Source organism: Diadema setosum, chromosome 2, assembly GCF_964275005.1.
Source record: "Diadema setosum chromosome 2, eeDiaSeto1, whole genome shotgun sequence".
NCBI lineage: Eukaryota > Metazoa > Echinodermata > Echinoidea > Diadematoida > Diadematidae > Diadema > Diadema setosum.
In genome coordinates, this window is record NC_092686.1 from 46544990 (window position 1) to 46572278 (window position 27289).

Here is a 27289-nt window from a genome sequence, read left to right on the forward strand (position 1 = left end):
TGTGACATACTGACTTTGTGCAGTATTTTCTTGTTTCTTGTCTTGATTTAAATGTCCAGGTATTTTTATTTCAAAGAAATGAACATTGTTATTTACACTGAATCAGAACAACCAACAACACATTTACAATTGTTTTTATATAGGAAAAAAAAAAGTTTATTGTCTTGCATCAAACGTAAAAAAAAATATAGATATGAGTACTGGAAAATAAAAATTATTTCAGAGGGAACATTTGTTTGTTTGTTACAGCAGCATATAGATTAGTGGTACTAATACCTTCACATAATGACCTCCATGACCTTCATATCACACATATTTTGTCATGGGTACTTGAAAGAACAACAGAACAAACAGAACCAAAAAGCCAACAACAACAACTAAACAGAAACCCCATTAAGTACAAAGATATGTATACCAGTACAGTGGACTCCCATTATAACAAAGTCCTTGGGACCGGCAGTTTTCTTTTACTATATCGAAATTTTCGTTATAACTGAACAAATAAACAATGAAAAGTGGATAATGTTGCGGCCTGAATTTTTACTTCGTTTTAACAGGAATTTTGTTGTAAGTGTGTTCGTTATAATGGGAATGCACTATAAGTACATGTACTTCTAAGTTTTATTTACCCAGGCAAGTTTGAGCCAACACTGCAACAAAAATATTGCACAAAAATAAAAAGGCATGTGTAGAAAATAATAACCGATGGAATTTTCACAGAACATGAACACATTGTAGGTTAGCTTGTCTCATTGATCTTGAAGAATTTTCAAAATAGAGTAAATACCATACTAGCATCAAAGACAACAACGTTGTATGCACAAAAATCTTGTGGATATCTCATGACAAACAGAGATTTGTGATATATCAAACTCCTTGGGACCTATTAAATAATGTTGTCATGGCACATTAAATACAAAGAAGAAATTACTTTGATGTATTAGTGATTTGTTGTACATGTAACAGTTGTTTGGTATAATGACTATCCACTTCGGACTACTACATTTTAAAGATTTTTCTTCGACCCTCACAATTTTGAAAGTTCAGCATAGACATCAGGTCATGTATGCATGCAAATAGAGTGAACTCTTGATATAAAGAACACTGATGTAACAAAATTTAAGTATAACATTTGGATTGTCATGGTCCCAAGGAGTGTGTTGAGAGTTCAATGTACTCTTGCCAATCATTATTATCCTACTACGCCATCCTACCACACTTGCCTAACCTAGCCATCTGCTTATCAAGTGAGACATTATTAATACCAGACTCATGAAGTACTTAAAGTATTTACATATCCATCAGCCATTATTAAATCAGTATTTCAGTTATGATGCAAGCACACATGCACATCAACACATATAGGCCAGGACCTGCTATTAGAGCTGCCAATATAAAACATATTGTATTTCATCTTTTCATAATTGTGTACAGCCTGTGAGGGAAAATACGATGAATATTTTCACTTCATTTTCTGCACTTTTTCAAATCAGCAGCGTGCAGTTCACAAGTAGGTAATTGAGCAACCTGACCTGATAGGTATTTTTCTGAAAGAGCTCTATTACCTATTATATGTACTCAAGTTATAAATTTTTGAACAGTTATTGCTCAGTAGGATTACATATATACAGCATAAATGCAAAACAATTTGTTGACAAGATATATTTCAGATAATACATGTGTATTTTTTACTCAGAGCTACATTAGCTTCATGCTGAAAATAGGTTATCAACAGTGTGCTTCTAAACAAAAGCTGATTTACAGAGAAGTACCGGTAAGCATTCAAAAGCAACAAGTACTGACCCTTGTATAATACTGTGATTTAGTGATATCTCTCATTGAAACACTGGTACTATATTATATTCAACCCCATAGGAAAGGATTATCCACATTTCTTACCCCCATATCCATGTTTTGCACAATTCTCAGGTACAAGAAAAAAAAAAATGACTACTTATTCACTACTTGATAACAATAAAGAAATAAAGCCACTTTATATGCACATGCTAAGAAGGTAACATTAATGAAAATGATTAGAGCTTTTACACATTAATTACCATAGATTGCATCATCATACATCATACAATGAAGACTGATCAATGCTGGGTCACACAAGCTGGCTTTCTCACATTATTGTTTCTCCATTTCTCACTGTCTCTTGTCTCGCTTCTCTTGACATCAGCTGATCAAACTAAGAGGTAGCAAAACAGAACAAAAACACATTCTTGTTTTTTTCTCATTCAGTCCTAAACGTGTTTGCATGCTATATTGTTTTAATATTTACCTGGTGTGTACAATGTAGAATACCAGCAAGTCTATAACAAGTCAGACAACTTCAGATAAAAAAATTATCAGGCATTCAAATACAAACAAGGCATGATGTGTGATTTGATGAAGTGAGGCGTTGCATAGCGATCTTGAGCTGGATTTACTATTCCACAGTTTGTTTTGGATGACATCATTATTAGGTTCTGCATACCATGTGTAGTCTAATACATCAAGAGCTGGGATGCCAACACAATTGCAGTATTTTGAGGGCAAAAGGGTGTATTTTTGGTAGGAAAACACTATTTTTACATTTCCTGCAGCATATCTATTTAGCAATATAATTTGAGTAAACAGTATTTTGCATGAAATCTGCAGTATTTTTGGCAAAGAAACAACAACAAGCAAACAACATACATGATACAGTGGACTCCCTTGGAAATGAAGTCCTTGGAACCGGCCGATTTCTTTTGTTATATTGAATTTCATTATAACCAAACAAATAGACAATAAAAACAGACAGCAGATAATGATGCGGCCTGAATTTTCACTTCGTTGTAACCTGAATTTTGTTATAACTGTGTTCGTAATAACGGGAGTGCATGGGCGTAAATCCCGGGGGGGATGGGGGGGATATATCCCCCCCGAAATGGAGGAGGGGGGGATGGCCTGTACAATCATCCCCCCCTGAATTTTGAGGGGAAAAAATGGAGGAAGCAGAAATGTGATTGTATAAATTTTGGCATATTGCATGACGTTTGTACGCCGGCCTTCAGACAGGTAACAGAGCTGAACAGTATTCTATCTTGTAGGAAAATGTATAATTTTCTCAAGCGCTCGCTCGCTTCGCTCGCTCGCGAAGAAAGTAACATCGACATATACTGTAAGGTATGGCTCAGGCGTTGACAACGTCAAATAGTATAGGTCTACATATAAACATGCTATGACACGAGTAACTGGGGACCATCTGCAAAATTATGTACGAACACATACAAACAAACAATAACAACAACTTTATCGCCATAATTGAATCCCCTCCATTTCCTGAATCGTCCAAATATCGCCAGAACTATGCACCAGATCGTTGTACATGTATTGCAATCATGAACATGCAAAAGGTCCGCTATACAGGATAAGGGATAAACTTTGTACACTTTTGACATAGACGTATATTCCCTAATTTATCAAAGAGTGTGCAGCAGATCTTTCACTTAACAAAAGCAACCTAATATGTATAGAGGCGTCGATGGGGGGGGGGGATGGTTCTCAAATAAAAGTGGGACAAACAAAAGCGAAAAATATAGCTACAAACGGCAGTTTTTGGAGTGTAAAATTTAAAAATTTTAAAGCTCGCTCGCTCCGCTCGCTCGCATTTAACCGCTATGCCATTCTCTTGATGTTGCTGCCAGTGATTGACAGCAGGTGCACCCGGTGCGCCCCCCTTAGTTTCTAAAGCGAAAATATAGTTATACAAACGACAGTTTTTAGGACTGGAAAATGTCAAAATTTTCAAGCTCACTCGCTTCGCTCGCTAGCATTTAATCAGTATGCCATTCTCCTGATGTTGCTGCCAGTAATTGCCGGCAGTTGCGCCCGGTGTGCCCCCTTAATTTCCAAAGCGAAAAAATACAGCCACAAACGGCAGTCTTTGGACTGTAAAATGTCAAAATTTTCAAACTCGCTCGCTCCGCTCGCTCGCATTTAACCGCTATGCCATTCTCCTGATGTTGCTGCCAGTAATTGCCGGCAGTTGCACTCGGTGTGCCCCCTAAATTCCAAAGCGAAAAAGTATAGCTATAAACGGCAGTTTTTAGACTGTAAAATGTCAAAATTTTCAAGCTCGCTCGTTCCGCTCGCTCGCATTTAATCGCTATGCCATTCTCCTGATGTTGCTGCCAGTGATTGTGAGCAAAGCGAAAATATAGCTACAAACGGCAGTTTGGGGACTGTAAAATGTCAAATTTTTGAAGCTCGCTCGCTTCGCTCGCTCGCATTTAATTATTATTCCATTCTCCTGATGTTGCTGCCAGTAATTGCCAACAGTTTTTGCCCGGTGCGCCCCCTTAATTTCCAAAGCGAAAAAATACAGCCACAAACGACAGTTTTTGGGACTGGAAAATGTCAAAATTTTCAAGCTCATTCGCTTCGATCGCTCGCATTTAATCGTTATGCCATTCTCCTGATGTTGCTGCCAGTAATTGCCAGCAGTTTTCGCCCGGTGCGCCCCCCCCCCCTTAACCCTAAAGGGGCCGGGCTTTTTTGGCTATGCTCAGACCGGGGGGGGGGGGGGGGGGGGGGGATAGATTCCGCCCCCCCCCCCCCCCCCCCGAGATCTCGGCCATCGGAGGTGCGATCGCGATGAAATTTTGCATGCGTGAGACCCGCGTCATAATCTACAAGATTGTGTCATAAGATTTTTTGAAACAATCAATTTCTAATTTTAATTAATTAATTATGCAAATTAAGCTCAAGGTGATATTTTAGCCTAATTGAAAGCATTGAGAGTCTAATTTTTGATCTGTAAATCTGTTTTAGCATATTCAACAATTGTGCATCACAAAAACTTCCAAAACTCATTTCAATTCTTATGTATTTTATTGTTTTCAGAATTTCTTATGTATTTCTTTGTTTTTCAACTTTTGTTTTTTCTTTGTTTTTTCATCGGAAATTGTCACTGACCACTTTTCTACCATAATTAGCACAAAATTAATCAATGAAAGTGATTAATTGTAAAAATAATCAGGTTTTTATGACTTTCATGACAGAGCACTGTTTTCCATAGGAAATGTACACAAAATCACAAAATTTTGCCCGTTTTGGGGCGACATTCCGTTACAAAAATGGGCGTGGCTTCGCAAAGGTATGCGCGGACGTTGCAAATTTGGTCTCAAAAGTTGCGCGAGACTTGAATGAAGAAAGCCAAGAAGCCTCGCGACGAGGCCTTCTCGCGTTACAGAATTATAGCGCGAAACGTCGAGGGGGGGGGGGGGGCGATTCCGCCCCCCGGCCCTTTTAGGGTTAATTTCCAAAGCGAAAAAATACTAGTACAGCCACAAAGGACATGTGGGACTGTAAAATATCAAAATTTTCAAGGCCACCAGTGGCGTATCTAGGGAAAACGGCGCCCGGGGCAAGCACGAAAATTGCGCCCCTAATTTCTGAAAAGTGTTCAACCCCAACCCCATCCCGGTAGGGACTTTAAACAAAGTCCATATGATGCTTTTTTCAAGCACTTAAAAGGGATCTTTTTGAGGGTGATTAAAATGTAATGAATTTTGATAGATTCTGGCGAGCGAACGCAGCGAGCGAGCCGAAAATTTTTGTATTTCAGCTTACAAAACATGGAATTCTTGTCATTTTTTTTGCTTACCAAATCTTACAATTCTAATCAAGATATAGTGACAGCCTTATAGATATCGATTTATACCAAAAAACTGAGGACTTTAAAAAATACTCTAAATTAGTGCGCGCGAGTGAGCTGAAATTTGTAAATGTCCTCGTCATCATCACGTATTGTTCTTATATTCTTTTATATCAATTTTGGCGAGCGAGCGCAGCGAGCGAGCCGAAAATTTTTGTATTTCAGCTTACAAAACATGGAATTCTTGTCATTTTTTGCTTATTAAAAATCTCACAATTATAGTGACGACCTTATAGATAACGATTTATACCAACAAACTGAGGACTTGAAAAAATACTCTAAATTAGTACGAGCGAGTGAGCCGAAATTTGTATATTTCTGCGTCATCATTGCGTTTTTTTCTTATCTTTTTTGATTTTTTTCTTGCGCCCCCTTCCCCGTATGTTCGAAACCGTTGGCGTCCTCTTTTGATCCAATCGGCGATCGCTTCAGAACGAATGAAATTGCAGTCGCTGCTCCGTGTAACATTTTTCCTGCTAAATATAAAATGACATGAGTGAACACAATAGATATTATCATTTTGTCCGCGTCATCGTCACGTTTTGTTCTTCTCTTTTTTATACAAATTTTGGCGAGAGAGCGCAGCGAGCGAGCCGAAAATTTTTGTATTTCAGCTTACAAATCATGAAGCTCTTGTCATTTTTTGCTTATTAAATCTTACAATTCTAATCAAGATATAGTGACGGCCTTACAGATAACGATTTATACCAACAAAGTGAGGACTTAAAAAAATACTCTAAATTAGTACGAGCGAGTGAGCCGAAATTTGTATATTTCCGCATCATCATTACGTTTTGTTCTTATCTTGTTTGATTTGTTGTTGTTTTTTTTGCGCCCCCCCCCCCCGTATGTTCAAAACCGTTGACAATGGTTGACGCCCTCTTTTGATCCAATGGGCGATCGCTTCAGAACGAATGAAATTGCAGCCGCTGCTCCGTGAAACATTTTGCCTGCTAAATATAAAATGACATGTGTGAACACAATAGACACTGCCATTTTGTCATCATCACGTTTTGTTCTTACCTTCTTTTTTATACAAATTTTGGCGAGCGAGCGCAGCGAGCGAGCCGAAAATTTTTGTATTTCAACTCACAGAACATAGAATTTTTGTGTGAACACAATAAACATTGTCATTTTGTCCGCGTCATCATCATGTTTTGTTTTTATCTTGTTTGATTTGGTTTTCTGCCCCCCCCCCCCCCACCATTCTCCCTCCCCCTTCCGGGCGAGTTTTTTTTTTTTTCTTCTTCTTCTTCTTTTTTCTTCTTCTTTTCTTTTTTTCTTCTTCTTCTTCGTTTTTTTTTTTCGTTTTTTTTTTGCGCCCCCAAGGAGTGGCGCCCGGGGCACGTGCCCCCCTTGCCCCCCCCCCCAGATACGCCACTGTTTCAAGCTCACTCGCTTCGCTCGCTCGCATTTAATCGTTATGCCATTCTGATGTTACTGCCCGATTGCCGGCAGTTGCGCCCGGTGTGCCCCCATAATTTCCAAAGCGAAAAAATACAGCCACAAACGGCAGTCTTTGGACTGAAATGTCAAAATTTTTAAGCTCTCTCGCCCCGCTCGCTCGCATTTTAACTGCTATGCCATTCTCCTGATGTTGCTGCCAGTAATTGCCAGCAGTTGCGCCTGATGCAGCCCCCCTTAATTTCCAAAGCGAAAAAAGTCAGTTTTTAGACTGTAAAATGTTAAAATTTTCATGCTCGCTCGCTCCGCTCGCTCGCATTTAATCGCTATGCCATTCTCCTGACGTTGCTGCCAGTGATTGACAGCAGTTGCGCCTGGTGTGCCCCCCTTAATTTCCAAAGCGAAGAATATAGCTACAAACGGCAGTTTTGGGACTGAAAAATGTCAAAATTTTCAACGCAAAGAGATTTCACCGTAGGAGGGGGAAACCCCCTACCATACCCTCCTCCCTCGCTTGATTCGTTCCCTCACATAACCGCTCCTCTTAGGCTCCTAAGATCAAATCCTGTCTACGCCGATGATAGGCCCATTATTTAGTAGGCCTTCACAGTGATGTCGCACAGCAAGAGCTGAAATACCACGATTTTGTCATTCAATGATATATTGTGAATATTTCATTTTCTTATTGTTTTTTTTTTTCAAGAAAAGAAAACAAAATTTTCACCACAAGTGAGCACCAGATCGCTGAATTTCAGGTCTGAAAATGCAAAATCTTCCTCGTGTGGGAGAGGGATACCCCCCCCCCCCATACACACACAAAAAAAGCAACAAGAACAAAGAGTCTTTGTTGTTGCTGCCACTTTTCTCCCACTTTATATTTCATGCAAAAGAGTGGGGCATCCGATCCCTGTTAAGTGTGTGTGTGTGTGTGGGGGGGGGGGGGGGGGAGGGGGCACAAAGCTTCTCCCCCCCCCCACCCCCCCCCCCCCAAAAAAAAAGGCTGCGCCGGTCTGGTTATGGGCTTGTAATCGTGGTGATAGTGACCATCCCCCCCACTCCTCAGTATGGATTTACGCCGTTGGAGTGCACTGTACCTGCAAAAAAGTAACAGTTGGCATTTCTGCACGAGGCATTAAGTATATTAGTATATCAGAATTCCACATTGTATTGAAAATAGTGCTTCTCTCATAAAATGGTCACTATCATTCATTCATGTCTCACCTCTGTGTAGCGAACTTCTTCTTGATGTACAGTTGATGACGGGGAACAAGGTGGCTGTAGAGTGTCCATTGGAGCTAGTGTTATTGCTGCTAAACCGCTGCCATTCTACAGAGTTGTACAATCATGAATGACCATTTTAACTCTTGACTCATCAACATACAGTCAGACCATTATGTTATGTTACTCCCGCACGCACTGCGCACGGGGTCGCTTCGTGCGGCTGCGTGCAGGTTCGTGCGATCTCGCACGGGAGCGTATGGCTCCGTGCGCCCCTGTACGCGCCCGTGCGTAGTCGTGCACCTCCGTGCGGATCTGCACGCCCCCGTGCAGATCCGCACGCCTGCGTGCGGATCCATACTCCCTCGCACGCTGTCGCACGGACCCGTGCGGGTCTGGCGCACGGTCCCGTGCGGGTCGGGCGCACGGACCCGTGCGGCTTTTGGGTGCGATTTCGCACGGCCCCGTGCCGCCAGTGCTTGGTTCCCGCAGTGCTTACACGGTACGTGTGTATCAGGTGTATACCGCGTGCGAGTCCATGCGCCATTCCCCGGCCGACAGTTTCAGCGCAAGCGTGAAATGAGACGATTCCCGACAATACGAAAGGCTTGTTACTTGCGCCAAGGAGCTTCAAACCCTTGCTTGCTTATTGCCAGTCAGTCGGCAAGCCGAAAAACCCCGTCTAGAATATCTAAGTTCTCGCACGGGTGACCTCGAGTTGACCCCGCAGATCATGATCACTGAATTACGGTTTCACATGATTTTTTTTTTTTTTAATTTGACAGGTTAAGGTTAAAACCTGAATGCAATATTGTTTAAATTTTCCAAGAGACATGAAAGGTCATCGACTTCGTGCATGGCTAATTCATTACCGATGTCCCGGAAATAATGGGTTCACATACTCGTCTAAAATTCCCCTAAGAGTCTTCTTTTTCATTGTAGGGCACTAACGAACGCATACCATGTAAAAGGAAAATTATTATCCAGCTATAAGATGATACCTAAGGTGTAACGTGATGATTAGATGGGTCAGCAGCGAGCGCCAGCTGAAATCATAAGGATATCATTCCTTTACTCGGCACGAAATCGCGAAAATATTGTACTGTCCCACATATAGAAATTGACGTGTTCCATGGAGGCCCTTTGTGTGTTATGAGCGACCCCAGCGTAACTGACATGGTCAATTATAAGCGTCTACTAGCTGTGATAATCTGTGTTTGTGTCTGTCGGTGGGCATTATGTACAAGTAGCCTATTGCCTCTTGCTTGGCCTCTCTCTCTCTCTCTCTCTCTTCTCTCTCTCTCTCTCAACAAGTCATGAATTCACTTTACCCATCATGCCTAATCGAACTACGACATGATTGAGGTAACCGCGCCTTTTTATTCTCATAGTCGAAATCAAACTAATTCTTTACATAATTAAAAAAAATCTTCATATAATTTCTCAAAATACTCAAAAGATGGCCTCAGTCAAAACTTTCTACAAAGATTGCATACGCCAATCTTTACGGCCTAAACAAGTTTTTTTAGAGAGCTATTAGTTCACCCTGTGACGATGACTTCGATTGCGTTTTGAACTTGTACCGAACTACTTTCAACACAACAGTATTACCTTTATAGTTCGATTGATGAACTAGTCTTTTGAATTGATAACCGACATTCGTAATCGTAAGCATACAGTAACAAAATACTGTCAATAACAGTTGGAAAATGCAAATGCTATAATAATAGCGCGAAATACACGAGTAACGATCATCTTCATACATTCTAATTCCCAAGTGATGTCGCTTCGAAAATGACACGTGGTTTGACTACTGCTTCAAGCAAAGAAAAGTAAAAGGAATGGGATATACTTCTAATGATAATATCACGCCGTACAAGGCATTCCACTGTATTTGGTAATGTCGGTTACGTTTTTGTGCGCTTTACGTACGGAAAATAAAAGGCAGATTGATGCTATTAAATGCTAACACAACGCATTCAAATGATTTTTCGAAATAGACCGTGTACAATGTAATGTTTTAGTATTCGGTTTGAAACTTTAAATTTGCGAGTCCTTTATAAAGTCATATGGGTTATTACATTATCAATTCAAGCAAAAATTACAGTACTTTAAGGATTCGGATTTGCTCAGAAGATTAACAATGCTATCTTTGGCAATAGTTTGCAACAGAGACAATCCGCTTCAATAGATATACAATATAATTCTGTTTTCATAAATAGAAAGGAAAACGTAAATAAGTCAACTTTATAACTTCAATGAGCTTTCTCACCAACTGAACTTGATTTGATCTGCCGTGCATGATATCGCTGTGTGTTCTATTAATTCTATGATATTTTTTAATTTGATATTGTTTAATTGGCACGCGTGTTTTCTTTTTTTTTATGCAGAATATTTCAGGTAAGTATAATTCATTGAAGCTAATAATGTTTGTACATATGACGTGTTCGTTGTTTTGTATTTTCATTTTTATAATATATCACGTGTCCATTATCTGATTATGACTACGAAAATATGACAACTGTTTAAATGCGGAGTATGTACTGGAACACTAGTGTCTCCCACCAGTATAGACAAACTATTTTCTAGTCGTCTATCCCCACTTGAAATGGAAATGAAATTACACACCAAAAAAAAAAAAAAAAAAAAAGAAGAAGAAAGGAAACGAAGTTCAATTTTCAGTAGATTTCAACTGTTTTGTTTAGTGCCTGATACATATAATGGGCAAAATTCTTTAGCGCATAAGCAATCACACAACTTTTGAGAATAAATGTATGTCTTAATGATTGTATCTTATGGAAGAAAACTCGTCTCCTTGCCTGAATTTTAGCTTCTTCTTTTTCAAGCTTGCGGGAAAGAAATAGTTGAACATCAACCACAATCATAAAGAGAAGCCACATCCTTAAAAACGAACACAGGAGTACTGAGACGCACTACGAAATGCTTCCTTTTGTTGGGGGGGGGGGGGTTATTGATTATTCTGAAGGTTCATAGATCACACAATTCATATGGTTCGCTATTAGCTTAGGTTCGTTAAGAAAAAAAATAATAAACAGATAAATGCGTTCCTTTTCCCGTGGTTCCTTTACCCGAAAGTAATCAAGCAATCACTTATTTCAGTATAAGATTTGTGAATACAAAACGATACGACGACGGCCTTTAAAGCATTAATTCCGAATATAATTGTAAATATGACTATCGGTCTATACTCAACTTCTCAAATGCAGAAAGATTGCAATTGTAAATGTGGTGTTCTGTAAAAAAAAAAAAAAATAAAAAAAAAAAAATAGGTTTAAGCTACAAGTTAATGGTTCTTTATATGCTATGGTATCATAAAAGTGACCGAGAATAAGAAGCACTATAATTTTAAATTAATATGATACAATCATAATTATAAAAAAAAAAAAAACAACATGAAGCTGTTAGGCCTATACATCAACATTTGCTTCTGATACGTATAGTATCAATTATGTGCAGCTTTGGCAAGCGCGATAAAAGATAATGTGGACGCAACGCCTATAAGGGAAATGTGCCTAATATGGCGGGAATTCAGAATGTTACGGCTGTATACAGCTGCAGCAGAGCAGGCACGAAAGCAGTCGTTGATGCTCTGCAACATTACGACCATGTGCATTATTAGAGGGTTTTTAGTACACGCAAAGAACACGATCTGAAAAGACGACTATCGTTAATTAACTTCATTAACTTCCTCTATTGATGCTGTCTTTTGAATCCCCGCCTACAATGGGTTCTCAGGTTCTATTCACTCTAGTAGTCCATGGGCCAGGCCAGATATTGGTACCATCTGAGGTGGCAATACCTTTTTGGTGTCATTTTGTTTGTCGGGCATAGATATGCCTATCAAGCTATGATAGCATTTCCAAATGAGTAGCTTAGTCATAGTAAATTAATTTTAAACCAATTTGGTCTCGTTGTTATATCCCTCTACTTCTGAATCGAGACCAACCGCTATACAAAGAAGAGTACTGTCTTCTGTATGTTCACAGGTGTTCTGTTGTAAACGCGGTGCGCTTAGTCTTTATTCAAGGCAGCGAAGGGAATATCCAAAGCTTATAAAAGCTTATAAAACAGTGTATATCCCTTTATCTAAAAACAACAACAACAGCAAAGCAATTATTTATCATTTTCCGCTGAAAACGCTACGGTGAAAACGCTAATACCATGCCAATGTCGCTTTATTTCCATTCAAACAATGAAATATTATGCAAAAACAATGTACCGGTACACTACAATACATTATAATTGATAATGTTGTAAATGAACAGAGTGATTTTTGTTTATAATTGATGTATTTGTTGAGAGGGTGGTATAAAAACAGTATAGATAATCCCTTTTATTAGGAACTTTAGATATGATAACGGTACATTGTTCTAGATAAAGGCTAAGCGCATTGCACCGCGTGACAGCTGTGGACATCATAACCCTTTGGATATTCCCTTCGCTGCCTTGAATAAAGACTAAGCGCATCGCGTTTACAACAGAACACCTGTGGACATACAGAAGGCAGTGCTCTTCTTTGTATAGCGGTTAGTTTCGATTCAGAAGTATAGGGATATAAAAACGAAACCAAATTGGTTAAGAATTCATTTATTATGACTAAGCTACTCATTTGGAAATGCTATCATAGCTTGATAAGCGTATCTATGTCCGACAAACAAAATGACACCAAGAAGGTTTTGCCACCTCGAGTGGTACCAACAACCCATTTTTCGGGTCTTGGCCCATGGACTATAGGTATTGGTACTTGCTAAACGCATCTCCTTTAGTTTCCATTGACAACAATATGGGAGGAGAATGGAAGCGATCAAGGCCCTCGCTAAAAGACGCTTGTTGTAATACGCATTGCGTGCCTTTCTTTCTTTCTTTCTACTGTTTCCTATTGTTTGTGAGTTAAAAACTTGCGGCAACTAAGTCACCGCAGCCGACACACAACGCTTACCGACTCATTCATGCGGCGGCAGCGGCACGGACACAAATTAACGCACTTCAGTTTACATTCGGGCTGCCGTATTGGTTAGAATAGTTAATGATAGACCTGTCCTGCGATTGGGTCATTATCTTACACATCCAAGCTATGCCGTATACGGTAGTGCGTGCGATTGAGCGTAAACGCCGTCGCTAAGCAGGACTGTTGTATTGTTTCGCCTATAGTGAAAGAAACAGGTTGTTAGCTTGAACATAGCCCGAACTTTAAGAGCGATTTTCTCCGTTATTTAGAAAATGGACTGACATCATAAGCGTAGATAATATTCGTTTCTATGATCCATAAGGATGTCCAAATGAGTTGTATTACATATCAGTGTAAAGCTTAGTGTCTGTAGAATTCACATATAGGCATAACTACGATCTCATTTTTTGCGACTTTTGACTCATTCCGACGGAGCGCATCACGTGTGTGGCGCTCCGACAAAATGAGTCATAAGTCGCACGGCGAGTTTTCCCGTAATGAGCCGCAAATGAAGGGGAAGCAGTGCTCGGGTCGAATTTTTTTTATACGGATTTTGATTCCTTGATGTTTTATCTGTTTGTACAGAAAATTTCAGCGTGTAAAAATGAGTACAAGTGTCCCAAATCACAGTTTTTCTGAGACAATTTTTTTTGGTTACATTTTTTTCGAACGCTCGCCTTTGCGTTGCGTTTCGCACCTATTGTTCTTGCCCGATTGAGACTCCACCTCCGTTTCTAGGGTGTATGCTAATGAGGCATTGCTCTTGACCCCATTGAAGACAAAACAAAGCATGGTGCGCGCGGCGGTCAAGCGGTGAGGGCTTTAGAATTACGCAATAATAGTGAGCTGACCAAGGCTATCGACTGCATGACCAGCGAGTTTCGTTTGATACATGCCCTCCATTTCATGAAGTGGTGATTGATGTGACGCACAAAATGAAAAAAAAAAAAAACCCAAGTTCGACTTTCAGTAGATTTCAACCGTTTTGTATAGTGCCTGATTCATGTAATGGACACAATTCTTTAGCACATAAGCAATCACACAACTTTCGGGAATAGATGTATGTCTTAATGATTGTATCTCATGGAAGAAAACTCGTCTCCTTGCCTGAATTTTAGCTTCTTCCTGTTCAAGCTTGCGTGAAAAAAATAGTTGAACATCAATCGCAATCATTAAGAGAGGCACATCCTTAAAAAATAAGCACAGGAGTACTGTTTTCTGTATGTTCCGTAGAGCTGTAAAATGCAGCTCTATGGCATGTTCACAGGTATTCTGTTGTAAACGCGGTGCGCTTAGTCTTTATTCTAGACGGCGAAGGGAATATCCAAAGCTTTTGATACAGTGTATATCCTTTTATCTAAAAACAACAACAACAACAACCAAAAAAAAAAAGATTCCTCTTGAATTTTACCGTATTTTGCAATTATCTATCATTTTCCGGCAAAAACGCTAGTGTGAAAACCCTAACACCACGCCGATGTCGCTTTATTTTCATCCAACAAAAAAGGATAATGCAAAAACAATGGACCGGTACACTACAATGCATTATAATGAATAATATTGTAAATAAACAGAGTGATTTTTGTTTAAAATTGATTTATTTGTTTAGAGGGTAGTATAAAAATAGTATAGATAATCCCTTATATGAGGAACTTTAGATATGATAACGGTACATTGGTCCAGATAAAGACTAAGCGCACCGCGTGACAGCTGTGGACATCATAACCCTTTGGATATTCCCTTCGCTGCCTTGAATAAAGACTAAGCGCATCGCGTTTACAACAGAACACCTGTGGACGTACGGAAGACAGTGCTCTTCTTTTTATAGCGGTTAGTTTCGATTCAGAAGTATAGGGATATAAAAACGAGACCAAATCGGTTAAAAAAAATCATTTTTTATGACTAAGCTACTCATTTGGAAATGCTATCATAGCTTCATAAGCATATCTCTGCCCGACAAACAAACTGACACCAAAAAGGTTTTGCCACCTCAGGTGGTACCAACAACCCATTTTTCGGGTCTTGGCCCATGGACTATAAATTGAAGTGTGTTCATGCTACATTTGAAGGGATAGCCAATAACGAAGGGAAAACAAACCTGAATGGCCATCTTCAGGAAGCTATTTTTTGTTGGCGATTATGAATTACTTAACTATGAAATTGAAATAAAAACATACAGAAAAACGACTGCAAAATCTTTGCATAATGGGCCATTATTTATAATCAAGTTTCCATTACTTTTCTTTTATGATACATTTCCTTCGATTAGTGCTCCTTTATTCTTTCCCATTACATTTCATCACTTTCCTTTCCAGCTATCCACTTCATTCCCGCCTACAAACGTATACAGATATTTTGCCCGTATATACAATCTCAAAAGATATTGCCATAACATAGATAGGCAAACCTGACCGGATGTAACATTACATTTCGATTGCTAAAGTGTGATCGGATTACCATCCATCAAAAAGAATTTAGAAGACCATCATATTTCTCTCCCCCCCCCCACCCTCTTTGATCTCTCTCCCTCTCTTTCCAGTTATCCATTTCTTTGATTGAATAATATCATTAGTGAAGATCACTTCTCGATGATGCTTTGCCTGTATTATATATATATATATATATATATATACAACAATATCTAATATATGTACATTCATCAAACAACATCTAGAAGACCAGCCTATTTTTCTCCCTCTCTCTTTCTCTCCCTTTCAATCTTTCTTCTCATCGCATAGATTCCAGTGTTTCGCCTGAAGACCGGAAGACCTCATAAATGTTCTATCAAATATACAAATTCCACAAAACAATAGTCTTTCCGGTTAGTGATGAGTTTTCATCATAATAATATTATAACAAATAACTTCTGTCTTATCACTATGTGAAATCTTATTTCATGTGATTCGTAATGAGCAATACTTCTTGGCAGTAGAGTTTTAAGTCAATTATAACATTGTACATACAATTGGCAGCATTTAACCCCTACTGTTGAATCACAAATGTGCTCGTTGATCTCTTTTATTTATCCCATGGAAACCCTAAGTCATATCTGTAGGCAGACATAGTGGATAATTCCAGAAAGCAAACTTCTTATACAAAAAAAAAAAAAAGAAGAAGAAACTTCTGTGTGGATGGCAGGTACCGCAATAGCATGGATTTTTTTCAGATTTAGTTATCATAAGTTGTCAAAGAAAGCAAGAAAGATGCAATGATTTATTTGAATATTGAAAATCCCATCAGGCTCTTGTCAACATTATGAATGGGATAATTGCTGAAACAAAACCGAGAAACTAACTCAAATGAAAGATTGGTCTGCGAAACTCAACTTCGATGTTGCTTGAAGTTGTTTTTTTTTTTTTCCTTTCTCTCATACCTATGAATGACAGTCTGATTATGTCATTTACAGGTCGTTCAAATAATCTACTTGGCCAACAAACCAAATAGAGGATATTCTGTATAACATTCATGCAACGCAAGAGCCGATGGTTATTGCCTTTATGGGGTCCTATATATTCATCATGGTGAAACACAGCCTCACATATGCGAATGTTTTACGCAAGAATACTTTGAATAGACCAGGTGGCCAGAGTATCAGGTTACATTGTACCTCATTGAATAGACAGGATGTTGATATAAAGACATTCCTGGACGCGCTCGTAGAAAAGTCGGGGATTATGAGCATAATAGAGAAGTTCAAAGGCCGATTACAGACGGTCTCTTTTTTTCTGCACCGGTCCATAGAATGCATTTGCCTTCGTAGAAATAGTAAGGCGCTAATTCCTGTAAGAGGCTTAATTAAGGAGTTCGTTCAACCCACCCCGCAGAAAAGGTTTGACCAGACAAGGTGGTAGATGGGACCTCTATGAACATCCCCAGGTAGTATGTGGTTCCAAATTGTGGTGTCAGTAGAATTTTACTGGCCACTTTTCATCATGATTTGTTGGAACAAACGTAAAAGAGTCTGCACACGCCAAGACTATCACACGCACCACTAGCACTGCTACAGGCGCCAGTGCCAATGCTGCGTGTAGTAGTCTCAGCGCGCATATACTTTTTCTTCGATAAACAAGGGTTTTGCCTGCAAACTAACTTTTCACGCCAAGCTGGGTTCGGTGTATTGTAGTTTCTAGCCGTTTTTATTTCGTCTTTATTTCAAGAGTTCAAGCAAGCCGAGTGAGAGCGCATACCCGGTGATTGTGACGACCGAATCGCAATCACTGGGTGTGTGCTCTCATTCCACTTAGCGCAATATATACAGCGGGCTTCTGCATAATACACAAGCTGCAACTCAGAGAAATAAAGACGAAAAAACGGCTGGAAATTAAGACTAGGGTCGGTAAACGCTTGTCGCTATTTGGGGCACTGAAAACGACAAACTCACACAGTTTTTACATTTATTTCATGAAGAATTCATCAAAACTGCATAAAACTTTATATGTACATGTTGCTAGAGATGTCATCCATACAGTGGGATTCATTGTAAGTTATAATATTGTGCATGGTTACCATGGTAACCGGATGCCTAAAGGTGACTGGTAACCCCCAAATGCCTCCTGCTGCTGCAAACATTGTTTTTTTTTTTTTTTTTTAAATCTTATAGATGCAATAAAAGAAACACACAATTTTTTATTGATTTTCGTTAAAAAAGTTTTCCCTGTTGCCATGGCAACAAGTATTATCCAATCAGAATTTAGTTGTCAGTAACTCAAAAACTAAAGCCCGTAATTTCAAAAAGCTCAATAAGCATGTCCTTCTGCATAAAGTGTACGACATCAGGTATATGTGAAGAATATTTTGAAGCATTCTCAAGTTACAGCAAAATTTGTAAGCAAAGGCATAATAAACAGCCATTGAAAGAAAGATATCATTTTCAAATAGTAAAATGCATGAAAAAGTAGCATCCGTCGTACTTTCAACACAAATTTGACTTCAAAGCATAGGCAAATGTATATAGTTTTTAATAATGTATGGACACAAATTTCCCTTAAAAATAAGATGAATACAGAAAGCAAAGCCAATATTCTATAGTAGCTCTTTCGAGTATTTACAGAGCGATGGTTATTCAAAACAATCCTGGAAAAGAGCAGAGGAAAGCAATTGATTGTTTATGTTCTTAAAGGAAGTTTATTCAAGAATACCGATAAATTCCTTTCTAAAGAAGGAATATACACGTGCGATGGATTAGCCATCAAAGAATTAAGCGTACCTTTGTGTTCGTTAGCTATTGTAAAAAAATAATAATAATAATAATAATATATATATATATATATATATATATATATATATATATAATGAAATGAAATATCATGATATGTAAATTTTATTCAAAGCGTGCAGTAATGAATTAATGCTGAGGAGAGAATGAGGGAAAATCTTGGGCGTCTTTTCCCTTTTTATCCAGACTAATTTTACAGTGTAGAGCTCATCTACAATGAATGATGTGCACGAAAGGCAAAAGAAACAAATCTGTCTAAATTCCAGATATTTTTGGGAGTTACCAATCACCTGTAGGCATCCGGTTACCATGGTAACCATGCACAATTTCATACCTTACAATGTATCCCATTGTATTGCTGACATCTCTAGCAACATGCACATATATAGTTTTAAGGAGTTTCGATGAATCCTTCATGAAATAAATGCAAAAACTGTGATAATTTTGTCATTTTCAGTGCCCCAATAGCAACAAGCGTTACCGACCCTAGTCTTAATTTCTAGCTGTTTTTATTTCGCCTTTATTTCTCTGTGTTACAGCCTGTGTATTGTGCAGAAGCCCGCTGTATTGCGCTAAGCCGAGTGAGGGTGCGTGCTCAATGATTGCCACAAAAATCGGTTCGGGCGTCACAATCGCTGGGTATGCACTCTCACTTGGCTTGCTTCAACTTGGAGAAATAAAGACGAAATAAAAACGTCTGGAAACTACACTACACCGACCCCAGCTTAGCGTGAAAAGTTAGTTTGCAGGCAAAAACCGATGTTTGTCGCGGAAAAAGTCTTTGTACGCTAAGACTATAACAGGCACCACTGGCATTGGCGCCTGTAGCAGTGCTAGTGGTACGTGTATTAGTCTTACTGTGCGCAGACGCTTCCTCAAAGAATATGGTCATGTCGCAACTAAAATGGCCTGTAAAATTTCGTTGATACCACAATTTGATATCACATACTACCTAGGGGTGTTCCAGAGGGTCCAACCGACCACCCCATGCAGTCAAACCTTTTCTGCGGGGTGGGTTGAACGAAGTCAGTTTTTCTGGGTCGCTGCGCCTGGACTATATACATTATGCTTATTGAATGAGATTAGTTCTTCATTTCTTTCTTGTCTTTTATCGGGGGATGACTGGTACTGTATAAACAATTAAACAAATATTGATTTACACTCATGACATAAGAGAAGAACAATTCAGCAAAATTAGCCGTCTGTTATGAGAGATTGAAGAATGCCAGGAGAAATGTTGTTTATTTCAACAAAGATATTGCCTTTTCCTTATTTTCTCAAGTGATGTAATAATTTTAGGCCTTCAAGCCTGTGTGGCTTGTGCTTGTCATACTTCTATGATCATGTCGGCTTCTTCTACAGCTGCTGGAGTATACGCGATGGCCAGCCTTTTTTCGTTGTTGCTAAATTGAATCAACTTCTGCGTCGAATTCGGGAATGGTCACCTGCGACCCTGTTTGAAAAGACGCTCTCTCACATGGAGACGAATTTGAATTGTCTACGGGCATTCTAATTTGAATACGGTTTTTTTTTTTTTTTGAAGTGATAGGATATAGTGAGAGGAAACTGAGATTGAATTATGAACATATTCATTGCGCTATCTTTTTTTTCTTTTATTTTGTCGACGAGTTTGAATTACATAACTGTAAAATTAGAAAACAAACGTACACACACACACACACACACACACAGAAAAAAAAATGACTATGAAATCTTCGCATAATGTTAAACCATTTTGAACACTCGAATATGCCATTTTCTTTTCCTTTGTAATACATTTGCCTCGATTCGTGCTCCTTCATTTTTATCTCATTGCATCACATTACTTTCCTTTCCAGCTATCCACTATGTCTTCTTTATTCTCATCATCTTCAATTAGTCGTCTAGATTGAATATCCTCATCGATGGTGGCGATCACTTATCCAAGATACTTTGCCCGTATTATTATGTATAATCTAATAAGATATCACCATAACACAGATTATAGGCAAACCTAGCCGTGTATAATATTTCATTTCGTTTGCAAAAGTGTGTTAAGATTACCATTCATCGAACAAAATTTAGAAGACCAGCCTATTTTATTTTTCTCTCTCTATCTCTCAATCTTTCTTCTTATCGCATAGACTCCGATGTTTCATATGCAGACCGGAAGAGCTTATAAAAAATGTTCCGTCAACTGACTTGAACATGTGTTTTATAAGATCATATAGTTGTAAGTGAATATATTATTATATATATATATATATTCTCCACCCTTTCTCATGTCTCTCTCTCTCTCTCTCTCACACACACACACGCAAACACACACACACACATAGACAAAACAATAATCTATCCCGTTTGCTGATGACTTTTATCATATATATCATATCACAGTGATATGATATATTACACAGTGATAATCACTGTGTAAGATTTAATCTCACTTGATGTGTAGTGAACAATATCTCATCCCGACATTAAGGTGTATATAGGGTTGTAAGTGAATCGTGATTGCACATAAACTTTGCAACATTAAACCCGACAGGAAACCTACAAATGCGCTCGTTGATCTCCTTTATTGATCCCATGGAAACCTAAGTCATAAGTCATATAATCATGGTCGAAATCTGGAGGCAGTCATGATAGATTAATTCAAAAAGAAAATGTCTCTATACAAAAAAAAAAAATAGATAAATAAATAAATAAATCGTGGATTTCACAGGTTTAGTCATCATTAGTTGTCAAAGATTGCGAGAAAGGTGCAATGATTTAATTGAATATTGAACATCCCATCAGGCTTTTGTCAACATTATAAAAATTGTTGAAACAAAACCGAGAAACCAACTCAAATGGAAGATTAGTTCGCGAAACTCAAGTTCGATGTTGCTTGAAGTTGTTGTTTGTTTTTCTGTCATACTTATGAATGACAGCCTGCTTATAAGATCGTTAAAAGAATCTATATACTTGACCAACGAACCAAATGGAGGATCCCTGTATAGCATTCATACAACGCAAGAGCCGATATTGCTACTATGGGGTCCTATATATTCATCATGGTGAAACACAGCCCAACATAATTACGCGCGTGTATTACGCAAGAATACTTTGAATAGACCAGGTGGCCAGATTATCAGGTTACATTGTACCTCCATGAATAGTCAGAATGTTGATACAAAAACATCCCTGGACGCGCTCGTAGCCGCCATCTGAAAAGTCGGGGATTATGAGCATAATAGAGATGTTCAAAGGCCGATTACAGACAGCCAGTTTTTTCTGCACCGGTCCATCGAATACATTATAATGAGGTGCTTCGTATGTATTATGTAACCTTTTTTACGGACCCCAATGATTTAATGGTTGTTGGGAATCGAATGTGCAAGTTCTCATGTGGTTGTTACCAACATTTATCATAGCATTTATACTTCGACAATGACATACGCTGCAATAAAGCGAGAAACAAGACATATGGCAGAAGTTTTTTGTTCTTTTCTATCTCTTTCTCTCATACGCTTAGCATTCACGGGAAATTGTATATAAAAATTACGATGTTTGATATTTTGATGCTTGCAGCATTTTCAAAGAAACCTTTGGATAACTAGACCGGTGGTGTAATGTAAAACATTTTCTTGAATAAAGAAACGATTCAATCAATATCAATATATATTTATGTATATGTATATATATATATGTATATATATATATATATATATATATATATATATATATATATATAATTGTATGTTTATATTTCTTAATCTATGTATATATATATATATATATATTTTGCCAAGATTACAAACCTATCGAGACGGAAACTGTTAATATACCGACCTATCCTGCAGCGACGATGTTTTTTTTTTTTTATCTCCTGCTTTGACAATGTGTAAGCTCTACATATATTTCAAGGCTTTGGGGGAATATCAGAAAGGACAAAGAATGTGTGTGTGTGTGTGTGTGTGTGTGTTTTTTTAAGAGAGGCAAAAATAGTAAAAATACTAATACACCATACTGATAATGTAACAATATGGAACATCTACAATGTACATTTATTATTACCTTTTGAGTGATCATCAACATCATCATCATCATCATAAACAAATGGTTCCCTTGATGTAATTATACAATAGCTTTTCTCTGTTGTTGTTAATTGTCATTATTACCATAATTATTTCTACACTGTTCAAGTTATCGAGTGATAAAGACACACATACAACCACACAATTTTTCTAATTTCTTTGCAAGGAGAGATACATGTACACACGGTGATGGTACTCCATATTCTTAGAAAGATTGCAAGTGATCTCTGCAATGTAGAAAATTGTCCATTTTGGACAGGCATGAGTGTTTACATGTAATACGCAGTTGCACAGACTTGTAAGGGCTTTCATTGAACATTGTACAGTGTGTACATCGTATCGTCTTCTCGCGATCGCTTGCAGGCACACAGGCATGGGCACGGATCCACAGACATGGACACGCAGGCGCACACATAGTCATGAGCACACACTTACAAAGGGGATATTATTATTTACAATGCATGCACGCACGGCCTCCTATGGATTCGCACGCAGGATACTTACTAGTCCACTGCCTACAATGTAGACTGCCTTCGTATACCGCAAATGAGGGCGTATGAGAGAGTGAAAAAAAGATAAGAGTCCCGTGTCGGGACTAGCAGGATGCTAGATTCGCACGGACTCGCACGGTAGCGTGCCAGCACCACGCACGGTACCGTGCCAACACCTCGCACGGTAGCGTGCCAGATGGTCCGCACTCGACGGTGGCACGCAGCCGCACGGAGGCGCACTGACTGGCACGCAGCCGCACGGAGGCGCACGAGGTCGCACGGGGTCGCACGGGGGCGTACAGAAGCGCACGCACCCGCACGAGGCCGTATGAAATGGCACGGAGCCGCACGCACCCGTGCGAAACCGCACGCAGCCGCACGAAGCAGCCCCGTGCGCAGTGCGTGCGGGAGTAACATAACTTAATGGTCTGACTGTATGACTCATATGACTATTTTAACCTTGACTCCGCTATCACTCTATCTTTCATTTGCTGTTATTGGGAGAGAATTATCACTATGAAACAAGCAAATTAAAAAAAGATTAATACGAATTAACTCTTTTTCATAGCAAAGCTAGCAAAAAATGAGAAAACCTCTCCTGAAAAAATCAGAAATTCTACCATCATGAGATTTTTGTAGGTAAAATGACAAATAATGATAGGAAAAGAGCCACAGTCACAAAAATAATCTAGCTGTCTGGAAATGAGTCATACGATTCTAATCATACTGTATTTTCATTCACTATTTCTCTCTTTTTTTTTTCCCCCTCGGAGGTTGTGCATAAGTCTGCCTTGACAGCCTAGTCAACATAACTACTGCATAAGCTGTTATTTTTGCACGGGTTTAATTTTTGCTAATTTTGCGAATCACAGTTGGATCGCGAATTCAACAACATGCAAAAATGTCTCCATGCACTAAGGTAATGTAGTGCATTTACGTTAGCATCAGCATCAATTTGCGAAAACAACATCTCGCGAAAATGTATATGACCTCCTCATTCGCGAAAATATCTGCACGCGAAAGTAACAGCATATACAGTACCTTGAACTGTAAGGCAGAGATAGCACAAAATGAGTTGGATCGTATCAAGCCAAAAACTTGTCAGTGCCAAAAACATTGCTGGGAGGGAAATACTTGTCGTGTAGCTTACTCGAGGAGGTTGAGGCATTGCTGTACCGGTTGTGATGGCAGTCAACTCTCGTATTCTCTTCCCCCGAAGCCAGTACAGCACCACGATGGCCACAAAGGCAAGAAGAGCGATAGGAATGGCAATTCCCGCAAATATGTGACTTGCGGAAATATTTGAAGTGCTTGGCTGCCATTGTCAAGAGAAAAAAGAACGAGTTAACAACAGCTATTCATGTCAGACAAATTCTCAGAGGCATGAACTTGCATTCATTTGAATATTCTCATGCTCAAATAGGTACAAATATGGGACATGATATTAATTCGCTAAGGTTAGCAAGTACTTTACTTTGGAATTTTATTTCAAGGCAGATACTATTTTCCAATGTCCTTTACCATCATATATTACAGCCTACAAGACATTGTGAAAACCAGTGAATATACATTAAAAGTCCTGTTTCCCATTGGGAGCAGTGATTTAAAAAATCACACTTAATGCATATGTGTAGGTCAGTTGTATCACAAAACATCCTACCATATAAGAATTTTGCAATAAAACCTAAGATATAAGGAAATATCACTATTTTTCTCAGTAAACCCTAACTGTAGACGATTTAGTCTGGAAACATTTTCATTATAACCATTGTTCACATTTGTATATTAAACAATACTTAGCATTGATTATACTATATAAATTCAGATTTATACACAGGTTGTTTCTATCCCTAACTTAGATTTTAGAACTATTTTGAAGCGCTAATGCTCTTTTTTAATTTCATCTGCAAATGGTAAATTATGCCTTTGACATTGATATGTCTTTGCTATGAAAAAAGAAAGAAAGTAAGAAATCCAAGTGCAACATGTTTACTGTATGTCTACAACTGGTTCCAAACTTTGATTTTTAGTTTTCTCTGTTTTTCTCCAAAATTATGCCACCACTACAGTGACTGCTAAGTAAAAGAATTTCTCTTCACCTAGCTCGTCTATGAACTGCATAAATCCCAGCATATATGTTTTGGAACCAATACAGTGGACTCCCTTTATAACAAAGTCCTCGGGACCAGCAGATTTCTTTCATTATATCAAGATTTCATTATAACCGAACAAATGAACAATACAAAAACATAGCGCGGATAATTTTGTGACCTTTATTTGTATTTCATTGTAACCAGAATTTTGTTATAACCGTGTTCTTTATAACGGGAGTGCACTGTATCCATATAACTAGTCACATATGAAGACATTACTGTGACACTCTGTTGAGCATTACCGTTGAAACTGTCTCGCTGGAGCACATCTTGGCTGAGATTGGCAGCGGCTGCTCAATGATGTGAATGAGTCCATTGGTGGCTGGGATGTCAAAGGTCAAAATCCTTACCCCCTCTACTCTCAATGTGATCTGTGGTATGTGCAAAGTAACAGCATACCATTATCAACTATGATATCAGTCTTTTTGCTGGCACAGAATTGTCAGTAATGATATCAAATTAAGTTGTTCAGCATGCTTAACATACATCATTTTCTTTCTCTTTGATTCATACTGTGACGTTAAAGAGAGATGAAAATTCTGAACATCACTTTATACTGGCCTTACTTCTTTAACACACAGGCCGAGGAAATCAGAAATTATTTGTATCCTTCATGCACAAAATTCTGCCATTGACATGCAGCAACTTGAGCAGTTTTCTCTCCCTTCAGGAGTGCGTACAGAGATCTATCACAGATGCTTCAACCGTTCACAGATAATTATCACATTCCACTGAAGAGGGGCAAATTGGTACGAATGAATCAATATATGAGATCACCTGATGATCGTGGTTCTCAATCTGCTGCACTCGTAGCCCTATCCCATGCATCGTCTCCAGCCTGGGTGCGGTCAGGAGGTCCTCCCGGCTCCACCGGTCGTGCACGATGTGGAACTGGACCTGGGATGGGTAGAAGGTCTGGGGCCAAGAAAGATGACAAGTCTTCATCTTGGGATGCCAATGTAGGGATGATCATCACACAGACTACAAGAGGTTTTATCAAGTACCACTATGTAATATCATTTTATCTCTCCATTAGTCATCTCCATGTATCTGCCATTCCGCTTTAACAATCAGGCACACATCAATGTCTTAGTGCAGAATTATGTTTGTCAAACTCTAGAAACCCATGCAGTGATTATTCTTAATCTACATGACTACCCCTAAAGTGATTCTAGTTATTTCAACATGATACATTTCAATTTTGTCTTACAATCATGTATAGATGTTTTTAATCAGTTCAATAAGTAATCCAGTTAGTGCTGATGTTGGTTTGTGTTGGTATTATATAGAGAGTATATCATACCCTTCACACAAAAGAATTATCTTCTTTGTAACTGTGGTTACAGCTTGCATACAAACAGATTATTTTTCTAAAAATAATAAAAAAAAAAAAAAAAAAAAGAATCCAGGGCATGTACGTTGTTGTGACATGGCTATGCAAAGTCATTATTCCACTGAAGAAAATATTTGTTATGGGCAGAAAAAAGTGTCTAATGTTATCTTCAACATTTTCTTGGTGCCATTTTTAAAAACACATTGAAGATGGAAAAGAAAAAAAAAGATCAATAGTAGTTGGCTGTTTGTAGAGATAGGTTGTATTCAAGAGAGAAGGCAATAGGAGCTAGCTTACCAGTTGGGTGCCATTTTAGGTTGTATTCAAGAGAGAAGGTGATAGGAGCTAGCTTACCAGTTGGGTGCCAATTTAGATTGTATTCAAGAGAGAAGGTGATAGGAGCTAGCTTACCAGTTCGGTGCCATTTTCAGAAACACGAGGGATGAAAACCGTCACAGGATCATCAGCATTCCTAAGGTCCTGGACCAAGTCCCTGTGATTGGTACAGAGATCTGAAAACTCTGCCAGGACCTTAAGAAAGGGAGAGAAATTCAGCACTTAGGGGTTTTCCACAGAATCTGAGTATCGGTGGAGTATTAAAAAGACTTTTCTCACATGAGCACAAGATATCTCATCCTTGAGAAAAATGCAAATTAAAGTCAAGCACAAGTACCAGTAAAACTGTGATGTACGTTGTGACAGTTTCTTGCAGCATGCTTTACATTTTAATCCAGGGCATGTATCTACCAGTAATTATTACTG

The 27289-nt window shown here is 38.6% G+C and overlaps 1 protein-coding gene across 1 annotated transcript in view; it reads right to left on the reverse strand.

Annotated features, from left to right (window-relative positions):
* Window positions 1-148: 148 nt before the first annotated feature.
* Window positions 149-27289, reverse strand: part of LOC140245771 (stabilin-2-like) — a 59979-nt gene continuing 32838 nt past the window's right edge. Inside the window, exons 40-45 of the mRNA XM_072325295.1 lie at window positions 26939-27058; window positions 25972-26109; window positions 25437-25565; window positions 24192-24356; window positions 8312-8416; window positions 149-2191 (exon numbers count right to left, since the gene is read on the reverse strand). Coding sequence (XP_072181396.1) covers window positions 2126-2191; window positions 8312-8416; window positions 24192-24356; window positions 25437-25565; window positions 25972-26109; window positions 26939-27058 — 723 coding nt within the window. The 3' untranslated portion in view covers window positions 149-2125. The remainder of the gene's footprint in view (window positions 2192-8311; window positions 8417-24191; window positions 24357-25436; window positions 25566-25971; window positions 26110-26938; window positions 27059-27289) is intronic.